Source organism: Ornithodoros turicata, chromosome 5 (genome assembly GCF_037126465.1).
Source record: "Ornithodoros turicata isolate Travis chromosome 5, ASM3712646v1, whole genome shotgun sequence".
NCBI lineage: Eukaryota > Metazoa > Arthropoda > Arachnida > Ixodida > Argasidae > Ornithodoros > Ornithodoros turicata.
The window spans coordinates 25,130,708-25,142,046 of record NC_088205.1 but is presented as its reverse complement, the minus strand read 5'-3'; the positions used below and the strand labels follow the sequence as shown (position 1 = coordinate 25,142,046).

General features: G+C 44.3%; 1 protein-coding gene across 1 annotated transcript; it reads right to left on the bottom strand.

The window, feature by feature from the left end:
- Nucleotides 1–733: 733 nt before the first annotated feature.
- On the bottom strand, nt 734–1,879 carry LOC135395152 (uncharacterized). Its single transcript, XM_064626398.1, has one exon. The coding sequence runs from the start codon at nt 1,877–1,879 to the stop codon at nt 734–736; it is 1,146 nt and encodes a 381-aa protein (XP_064482468.1).
- Nucleotides 1,880–11,339: the final 9,460 nt, after the last annotated feature.

The following is an 11,339-nucleotide window of genomic DNA, read 5'->3' as shown; positions in this document are numbered from 1 at the left end:
TGTTCTAGAACATCGGTTGTTCCTGGGTGCTCCGTAAACATTTCGGAAAAGGGTAGCAAAGCGTCCAAGAGCCTGGCGCGCTCAACTCCTCTGCCCCCGAAAGACGCTACCACCCGCTCGATATCCTGTGGGATTCTCCCCACAGTTTGCACAAGCTTAGTTTCTGACGAGTGGGTATCCACACGACTGGTTAAACGGCCAGTCGGTGAAGGAGAGGCGAAAGGAATCAGTGGGCTTAGCGGTCCCCCACACCGATATCCGTTTGCCTTTAAATCGAGAATCAATCCCTCTCGGACAATGAAATCTCGTCCCAAAATAACTGGGATTGACAGCCCTGACAGGTAAATGAACCGTTGTCTGCACCGTCCCCCGCTAAAGCGCATTGTAAGTCTCACTGCGCCTGTAGCACTGGACATTCCCGATGCTAACCGCAAAGGGATATCAACCTTCCTGACGCGGACATTTCGTTCACGACAGTGCGCGTACACGGCGTCTCCAATTAGCGAGAGCGTGGCACCGGTATCCACCAGGCCAATGTACTCTTTCCCAGCTATTGTTACGCCTATGTACGGACCGAACACAGGAGCAGACTCCTGAACTCTACAAGCTATTGGGGCGAAAACTGATCCATCCTCGGCAAAAGACTGCGGCGAGGTATGAAACACACGCCCCGAGCTCTCTCTGACTGCCGACGACGGATTAGGGCTAACCCCAACTGCCGCCGCCGGCGTAACTAGTTTCCCTGCGCCGAGCGGAAATTTCCCCGACGCACAGGACAGTCACGCTTGTAATGCCCTGGTTGATTACAGCCATAGCATCTGGGCTGCGCCCGCCCGCGGTCCGCCTGTGGCATTCTGCTACTGGGGTCCCTCTCTACCTGGTTCTGCCTATCCTGAACCCTCCGAGCAGTGGATGTTCCACTCCTCGGACCGCCGCGTGAGTTTTCGCCAAACCCCGCACGGCGCCTCTGTTCGAAGGAGAAAGGATCCAGGGAGCGCGGCGGGACGATGACGTCCGACCGGCTTCCCGCGTCCGCAACCAAGGACGTCGCTTCCCTTCCCCGTGGAACGGAGTCCTTCACACCCGCCCAAGCGCAACCCGGCTCAACTGATAGTTCCGGGCGCGGTGGAGGTTGGTACCGCAATTCAGACAATAAATCAGCCTGAATCACACGAGCCTCTCGTGCAAGCGCATCAAGAATCTCGAAATTTCGCCCCCGTAGATACGGACGGAAGCTGGGATGGCTCTGCCGTATAACACGCGAAACCTTATCCTGATCTGTGGCCGTCGGGTCGGCCCTATCGAAGAGCTCTTGAATTGCGCGCACAAATTCAATGAGACTCTCGTCGGCGTGCTGTGTGCGAAAAGCTAACTCTTCGCGCACACGCATTGCGTAGTCGGGTGGCAAAAATTCCTCCCTAAAACGCTGCCGGAAGTCCGCCATCGAGGTGAAAGGCTCCTGCAGCCTTCGCCATCGAGCGGCGTCCCCCACTAGCGCTACTGGCAAGACCTGCCCTAGCACTACCTCGTCGGACGCTCTAGATGCAACCTGATAGGTCTCCATCTCCAATATGAAGTCAGCTACCGACTTTCTATCAGAGTATCCCGAGTACGTCGGAATTGTCATACTCGGGTGGAGCCGTGGGGGAAAAGTAGAATGCGGGCTAGTCTGCGCCGCATTCAACTGCTGGGTCAATGAAGCGACAATATTTGTCACTTGCAGCAATAAGCTAGCGGTATCAACCGCTTGTGGAGTGGGGGGAGGTGGATGCACACCTGCCCCCGTGTTGGTTCCGGCATCGCCGTTGCCGCCACGTGCTCCCGCCTCGCCGGGGTTAATAGTGTCCCCGTTTGTTGCTGACCCGGACTGATTTTCCATGGATCGCGTATGCACTACCATGCCACGAGGCGCCTAACACCCGTGTTCCCCCAAAATCCTAACAGGGCCCCCAAAATGTAGAGCGCTCAGAACCACTCTCAATTGACGACAAAGGAACGTAGGCCTACGTTGGGCGCCAGATGTGGGATTTGCTCCTGCAAGTAGCCTTCCCCACCGGGTTGCGGTCTAAATAACCGGTACGTTCCCTATCGCCAACCAAGAATGACTCTGACACAGGTTTGGAATAACTTACATTCTGACTTTATTCCTGCAATGTCTGCTCACTTCCAAGTCCCAGGCACGAGTGACCTCTTCCTCCCCAGGGTCCCCTCCCGCGACACCTTCCACTGACCTACTTCCATGCGCCAAATCGGCCCACGCGGCCAAACTGGCCAGTGGAAAGTTCCTGTGTCGAGGGATCGCCTGGGGGAGATGAGGTCACGGGACGGCTCCCCATGTGTCCCCCAAACTGGGTCACCACAACCTCGATAAACTTGGTTTGACAACCCTAGCACATCGTAGAACCTCAGATACCACATTTTCTTATGCAAAGTAGTACGTGTCCCGTCTTAAGCTGTCGTTGGTCTATTTTCTGCCGTTCATTTTAGTTCTTTCTTGTGTTTTCATCCTTCCTTCATCATCTTCACATAATGTTCCTCGTGCAGTGGGGTATTGCGCACCTCCGCGGTGAAACACCCCATCCCATCGGTTGTGCCGTTCACTCCGACCACACCTTTATTTTATGTTTTGTTTGATTGCTCACAGTTTAGCAGATACCAACAGACTTCGTAACAGCAATAATGTACACACGTTTGCTCTTTATAACAATGTTAGTTCTCCTAACAGCTGTCAAGTTTTTAGTTTTTTATATCCTATACCCTTACCACGTGAAATAACACACACACCTTTGCTCCTCGTATTGTTATTTCTTGTTTGTCTTCTTTATCTGTTGTAGTCTCTTCTGCGGCGAGCCATTTCCAAACCTGTGGTTGCGCGTGGCCTTGAACGTAGGCCTCGCCGCTACGCGTTCGTGCGGCGATTGAAGGCTCCTTTACAGGTTCAAAATTTGGAACCCGAATGGAACCTTGAAGATGCCACTATTCATGCCCAAAAAATTGCTCAAAAGTATTGTCCTGGCAGAGGCAAGATGCCATTAGAGAACGAATGCAAAGCGCTGTCAGCAGAATATGTAGCACGCGCTTTTCGTTCCAGAATACACAGGCTCTATGGGAGCCGTTTTAGGTGAAGCCTGCTTTACGTTTTGTCCCTAATTCTTGGGCATGTAACTGCCGAAGAAGGGCCTGTCTGTGCCAAACTCGTCGACGAAGATCTACGGGACTGGAATTAGGCAGCTCTAACCCCAGACTAGTCGGTAACGCCACAGCGCGCCTTCCGTTCAAGAAGTGGGAAGGAGTCAGAGCCTCGCAGTCTTCTGTGTCGTCGACAAGGTGGGTAAGGGAACGAGAGTTGATGGCAGCCTCAACTTCGAGTAGCATGGTGAGAAGCCCCTCATAGCAGAGACTACTGCGCCCTAGGCAACGTTTCAGTGCGTCTTTGATAGTACGAATGAGCCGTTCCCAAAAACAGCCCCACCAGGGCGCACCTTCAGCGATAAACTTCCACTGGTTGCGGAGGGAACTGGCATGGTCTTGGACAGAATCGTCGAAGAGCGCGCGCAGCACTTTAGAGCAGTAACGGAATGGCTTGGCGTCGTCCGAACCGAATAGATGGTAGACGGCACACCCCGTCGCGAAGCGAAGCGGCATGCACCGATTGCACTCGTTCGGTTGATGAGAGATTCGAGTTTTCTTTCACGCGTTCTGCCTTGGTCTCCTCTCGGCTCTCCACTTGGACCTTCAGAAACTCCATGACAGTCTTTACTTCTTCCGCACGAGAGCCTGCTGCGGAGCTGGACCTGAATCTTGTTTATCTTTCGTCTTCAAGCGCTGTCTGTAAAGAACTGCGATATCTTCCGGTAGGGAGCGCATGAGGACCCGATGGAGAACTACTGCGTACTCCGCTGCAGGAACCCTAAGACTCTCGAGGCAGCTAGTGCGGAACCGTATCTGTTCGTAGAGGTCTCGGAGCCGAGTTATCTGAGATGAACTTGGGATAGGCGCGATGGCAAGAAGGCTATCAATATGTTCATCAACAAGATCATCGGTACGGCCAAATCGCTCGGTGAGCACGCTCACCGCCATCAGGTAGTTGCCTTCGTTAAGGCGAATCCACTCGACTGCACGCCTTGCAGATCCACTCAAGTAGGTCTTCAGGTATTGGAATTTCTCCATGTCGGGGAGATCTTGACGTCTGTGGATAGTTGCGTAGAAGTGTTCCCAGAACCCCTGCCATTCACGGAGAAGACTGCACTTGGAGTTTCGGTAGATTAACCCGTTGCGTTCCTGAGCGCGAGCTGCTCGCAGTAGTGCTCTCAGCGGCATTGACGGTACCCGACCCTTGGCCTGAGCGCTCTCCTGATTGGTCTTGAGTAGCGGTACTAGTCATTGCAGCGCTAGATGCGGGACGAGAACTCAGAAGGAACCGAATCCGGCTTACGCAACGGCAAATTTTCTCGTGGTAATCGAGAGCGGTGCTGATTTCTTGCTCGTAGGTGTCGTCGTCAATGAGCTCTGCGATTTTATCGTTCAGAGCGTAGTAGTAAAGGGCCTTGTCCAGGCTTCGGTGGTGAGAAACTACGGCACCCCTGCCCTGAGCCATGCGCGTATTTTTCCCTGCGCGGCGCGTCCCTGCGCGTATTTTTCCCCGCGCGGCGCGTGTGCGGAGGCTTGTCCGTGCGCTTATAACATGCAGAGACATGCAAAGAAGGGTCATACACAAAAAGTACAAGTCAAAATATTTTTATTAATGCCAATTGTAATGCCAATCAAGTTGCCAATTGTAAAGCCAATAGTGCTGGGAATTGTGCCAATCAGGTGAAGGAGAAAAACCCAGCCGAAAAAACCTTCACCACCTGTAATAGAAGAAACAAAAACACAAGACAGTACATGGGAATAATATACAAATTTATTATATCGAGTCCCTAGATTCTGGAAGAAAACATAAAATCAACATTCGTGAAACTGCTTACCAATTGATCACTTACAGACCCCCACACCAGCGACCTGAAAGACGACTAATCTTTATATGACATTACCGGAGGGCTGCGTGCGCGCTTACCATTCACCCTGGGCTGACTTCTTTCACCATTTTCCTACTTGGGCCGACTTCCTTCCCGCGACAGGTGGGCGGCGGTCGAGTGGAGGGCTGCTGTTGTGGGCGGCGCGTGGCCGGAGTGCTGCGTGTGCGTTTACCCTTCAGCCTGGCCCGACGATTTTCGTCATTTTCAGCTACAACAGGTGTGCAGTAGGCTGTTTACATGCAAAGGATAGCCATACACAAAAGTACAAGTGAAAATATATTTATTAAAGTCATTAGTGTCAGAAATTATGTTATGAGTTATGACTCTGCGTGAATGGGAAAAACTTAGCCAAAAATCTGAAGTAGAAGGAACACAATACACGTAACAGTGCATATACTTATTACAGGTATGATACAATAGCATTGAATAGGTATGACAAATCAAACACAATATTTTTTATTAACACTAATCACAAGTTTTCAATGAATCAGAAGTGATAACACATTTAATCAAAGAAGATATTCTTAATCAATACGATTACAATCAAAATTACAAGTTTTATTATAAAAGTCTGAGACGTGAGAACCTGATAGATCTAAGTAATTTCGAGCACAATATGGAAGCTGAGTTTAATATTCCAACATGACACAAATTTAATTTCTTATGAAGTGAATAGCGCAGACATAAGGCAATAATTCGAATCAACACATAGCATTAATATAGAACCAATCATAGGCATGTAGGGAAATAATAGCTACACCATATCAAAACGAGAAACGATCACAACATTTAATCAAAGAAGATATTCTTAATCAATATGATTATAAACAAAATTATAAATTGTATTATAAAAAGTCTAATATTCCTATACGTGAGAACCATCAGTGCAATAGCTGGAAGTTCTGATAGTTTTATGTAATTAACTGTGAACAGCAGAGACCCTGGAAGACTATGGGACACGAACACAAGACGAAATAAAATGTATACCACTACATTGGTTAATCAAAACAACATAGTAATCTATCATTCAGAAAATCAGAAGAAAAAATCAAACTCATCAGAAAATAGACATATTAAAAATTAACTTCACCGCATAGCACGCTCCTAGCCAACAAACAGAACAAGGAACGACACGAACACAAGAGGAAATACAATCTATACAACTACAAAGAAGATATTCCTAATCAAAACAACAGCGTTATCTATCATTCAGAAAATCAGAAGAAGAAATCAAACTCATCAGAAAATAGACATGTTAAAAATGAACTTCACCACATAGCACGCTCCTAGCCAACAAACAGAACAAAGAACGACACGAACACAAGAGGAAATAAAATCTATACCACTACAAAGAAGATATTGCTAATCAAAACAACAGAGTAACCTATCATTCAGAAAATCAAAAGAAAAAAATCAAACTCATCAGAAAGTAGACTTGTTAAAAATGAACATCACCACATAGATGATATCTGCCCCGATTTGTTGAAGACTGGTGCCGATAGATGTATGGAAGACTGCGGAACACGAACGACAAGAGGAAATAAAATCTATACCACTACAAAGAAGATATTCTTAATCAATATGATGACAATCAAATTACAAATTGTATTAGAAAAAGTCTGAGACGTGAGAACCATCATTGCAATAGCGTGAATATCTGTCATAACATTTCGAGCGCAATAGGGAATCTCAGTTTCATATTCCAACATTACTCAATTTTTAATTTCTTATTAAGTGAGCTGCATAGACGTAAGGAAATAACGAGAAACAACACAATTAACAGCTACAATTAATAGAGAGCCAAACCTGCGCACCATCCAACACATAGAGAAATAATAGCTAATCAATCTATCAAAGGCGAAATAGTACAGGCTTAACGCTGAAGAACAGAGGAACACGCAGCGACACGTAAACAACAGAGGAAAATAATCTATCATTGAACCATCATAAAATCGACCAATATACAATTTGCATTCTAACAAGCACTACGAACATTGATGGAGGTATCCAAGACGTAGAATATATGCACTGTTTTCACTCTTTTCCTCAAAGCCAGGAGTCTTTATGTCTCTATCTATGTGACCATAGCACCACGCATGCTTTATCACTCAAAGGGTTAGGGGCTATATTACTTCGTCCAGAAAACGGGGCGCTCTAGAGGTCAGATAAGAGAGTTCAAAGGCGATATATTTTATTGTGCAGCGCAAATAGATGTCGATATCACTCGCGGGGGTCACTATCTTTTCGCATCCTTTCCCTGAAACGGAAATCTTTCGTCAAAGTGGTTGACAAGTCGGCTAAGTTTGTAGAGAAGCGATATTGTTATTGAACATGTAGAGAAAGTCCAAATTATTAATTGGTAGCAACGATACTCAATCAGAAACGAGAAACAAATTTAATTACATCAATTTTTGTAATATCTTGCAACAGAAATTTCTAATGAACCACACAGAAATATCAAATGTGAAATGCAACTCAGAGTTATGAGGCATTCACATCTTAGAGGTACTTACTTATGTCAATCGAGTGAACAATTGAAACAAATACAAGAGAATAATTATTTCGAACAGTAAGTTCACAACTCATAGAATATCAGTCGAGTGAATACTTGAAACAAAATCAAAACAATAATTCTCACGACAGGTGGAGATTATAGCATTCTAAACCAGATAATAAAATTTTAATAAATAAAATAAACATAGATATGCTTTTAATTAAGTGTAGATGTGCACTTGAAAACAGAAGAGACAATTGCTCTACATTCAAAAGATGGACAGATTTTGTACTCGATACCATAAGTCATGGGAAGATGTGATAAAAAACTGCTTCAAAAAGGATCAGCCGCGAAACGATTTCATCATCGCTGCATTTCAATACGTCCTAGACATGGTCGTATTCGGAGAAATGGTACAAACTACAGAACTGAAAGTGCAAGAATTTATATGCCGAATCTACAATACTTATAAAAATATCTGCACATCAACGTCGGAAGGGCCACTGGGATTGATGGCGGAGTTTTTGAGGTTTGCCAACGAAGAATTGAAATACACTAGACCAGATGTAATTGTAATCATTGCAATGGGCATTGCGTTCATCAAGAAGGCAGTCGAATCAAATTATCATATACAAGCGGGCTATATCGCACGATTCATTACGGATTTGTTGAAATTACACTCGACTACAGTATTCACAGTATTCACTCGACTGATATTCTATGAGTTGTGAACTTACTGCTCGAAATAATTATTCTCTTGTATTTGTTTCAATTGTTCACTCGATTGACATAAGTAAGTACCTCTAAGATGTGAATGCCTCATAACTCTGAGTTGCATTTCACATTTGATATTTCTGTGTGGTTCATTAGAAATTTCTGTTGCAAGATATTACAAAAATTGATGTAATTAAATTTGTTTCTCGTTTCTGATTGAGTATCGTTGCTACCAATTAATAATTTGGACTTTCTCTACATGTTCAATAACAATATCGCTTCTCTACAAACTTAGCCGACTTGTCAACCACTTTGACGAAAGATTTCCGTTTCAGGGAAAGGATGCGAAAAGATAGTGACCCCCGCGAGTGATATCGACATCTATTTGCGCTGCACAATAAAATATATCGCCTTTGAACTCTCTTATCTGACCTCTAGAGCGCCCCGTTTTCTGGACGAAGTAATATAGCCCCTAACCCTTTGAGTGATAAAGCATGCGTGGTGCTATGGTCACATAGATAGAGACATAAAGACTCCTGGCTTTGAGGAAAAGAGTGAAAACAGTGCATATATTCTACGTCTTGGATACCTCCATCAATGTTCGTAGTGTTTGTTAGAATGAAAATTGTATATTGGTCGATTTTATGGTGGTTCAATGATAGATTATTTTCCTCTGTTGTTGTTTACATGTCGCCGCGTGTTCCTCTGTTCTTCAGCGCTAAGTCTGCTATTTCGCCTTTGATAGATTGATTAGCTATTATTTCTCTATGTGTTGGATGGTACGCAGGTTTGGCTCTCTATTAATTGTAGCTGTTGATTGTGTTGTTTCTCGTTATTTCCTTACGTCTATGCAGTTCACTTAATAAGAAATTAAAAAATGAGTAATGTTGGAATATGAAACTGAGATTCCCTATTGCGCTCGAAATGTTATGACAGATATTCACGCTATTGCAATGATGGTTCTCACGTCTCAGACTTTTTCTAATACAATTTGTAATTTGATTGTCATCATATTGATTAAGAATATCTTCTTTGTAGTGGTATATATTTTATTTCCTCTTGTCGTTCGTGTTCCGCGGTCTTCCATACATCTATCGGCACCAGTCTTCAACAAATCGGGGCAGATATCATCAGATCTCGTTGTTGGTTAGGAGCGTGCTATGTGGTGAAATTCATTTTTAACAAGTCTACTTTCTGACGAGTTTGATTTTTTCTTTTGGTTTTCTGAATGATAGGTTACTCTGTTGTTTTGATTAGGAATATCTTCTTTGTAGCGGTATAGATTTTATTTCCTCTTGTGTTCGTGTCGTTCTTTGTTCCGTTTGTTGGCTAGGAGCGTGCTATGTGGTGAAGTTCATTTTTAACATGTCTATTTTCTGATGAGTTTGATTTTTTCTTCTGATTTTCTGAATGATAGATTACTCTGTTGTTTTGATTAGGAATATCTTCTTTGTAGTGGTGTAGATTTTATTTCCTCTTGTGTTTGTGCCGTTCTTTGTTCTGTTTGTTGGCTAGGATCGTGCTATGTGGTGAAGTTCATTTTTAACGTGTCTATTTTCTGATGAGTTTGATTTTTTCTTCTGATTTTCTGAATGATAGATTACTATGTTGTTTTGATTAACCAATGTAGTGGTATAGATTTTATTTCGTCTTGTGTTCGTGTCCCATAGTCTTCCAGGGTCTCTGCTGTTCACAGTTAATTACATAAAACTATCAGAACTTCCAGCTATTGCACTGATGGTTCTCACGTATAGGAATATTAGACTTTTTATAATACAACTTATAATTTTGTTTATAATCATATTGATTAAGAATATCTTCTTTGATTAAATGTTGTGATCGTTTCTCGTTTTGATATGGTGTAGCTATTATTTCCCTACATGGGGTAGCTATGGGGTAGCGTTCCACTCCTAGAGTGGAAAACCTCCCCACTTCATCATCACAATATATATGTTGTTGTTGTTCCCTACATGCCTATGATTGGTTCTATATTAATGCTATGTGTTGATTCGAATTATTGCCTTATGTCTGCGCTATTTACTTCATGAGAAATTAAATTTGTGTCATGTTGGAATATTAAACTCATCTTCCATATTGTGCTCGAAATTACTTGGATCTATCAGGTTCTCACGTCTCAGGCTTTTATAATAAAACTTGTAATTTTCATTGTAATCGTAGTGATTAAGAATATCTTCTTTGATTAAATGTGTGTGTTAAATATAATGTGGGAACGGCAGCAGCGGTTCCGGCAGTATGCCTCATCCGTTCTTCATTGCATTACAGCTGCTGATAGCTCCAGTGCTCGGCAACCCTCATGTGCCTCGATCCAACAGCGTGTGGTTACCGGTCCACCTTATCGTCCCCGACGAGGGCACTATCTCCGCAGGAGATAGTAGTTCCTCGGCACGTGGACTAAGCATCTACTTCACCGGCATTCCTCTTCAAGCTCCGTGCTTCCGGTTTCTGATTACGTCATCACATGATCCTTTAAAACCGTGTCTTCACGACTTCGACTTCAGTGGGAACGGCAGCAGCGGTTCCGGCAGTATGCCCCATCCGTTCTTCATTGCATTACAGGGTAGTAATGCTGATGATAACTCCTATAGTAGTGATGATCCCTGTCTGATGCTGCTGCTGCCTTCCCCACGGCTTGTTTGTATTTGTATGTCAATGCAACAATTTGCCCACAAGTTGCTAGCGATTCTATTATCTGGTGATGTCGAAACAAATCCTGGCTCGATGACGAAGGCTCAGGAAGAACAGCTAGCCACTGTGTTGGAAATACTGTCTAGACTAGATACCAATGTAACCACATTAATGTCCGATGTGAAATCACTCCAACAAAGACAGCTATCCAGCGATGAAGCCCTATCTGCCCTATCCTCTAAGCTGAACTAGGTTCAGAAAGACCTGTCAGAGGTTAAGAGCACTCAATCAGACATTCTGAACAGCATTCGAACGGACATTTCTGAGATTCGGCTATCCAGCAGTGCCACCTCAACACGCGTGAGGGGCCTTGAGTCCCGGTTGAATGACCTTGAGGATCGCTCTCGAAGATCTAACCTTATTTTTTATGGGCTATCTGACGTAGCTGGAGAAACATGGTCTCAGTC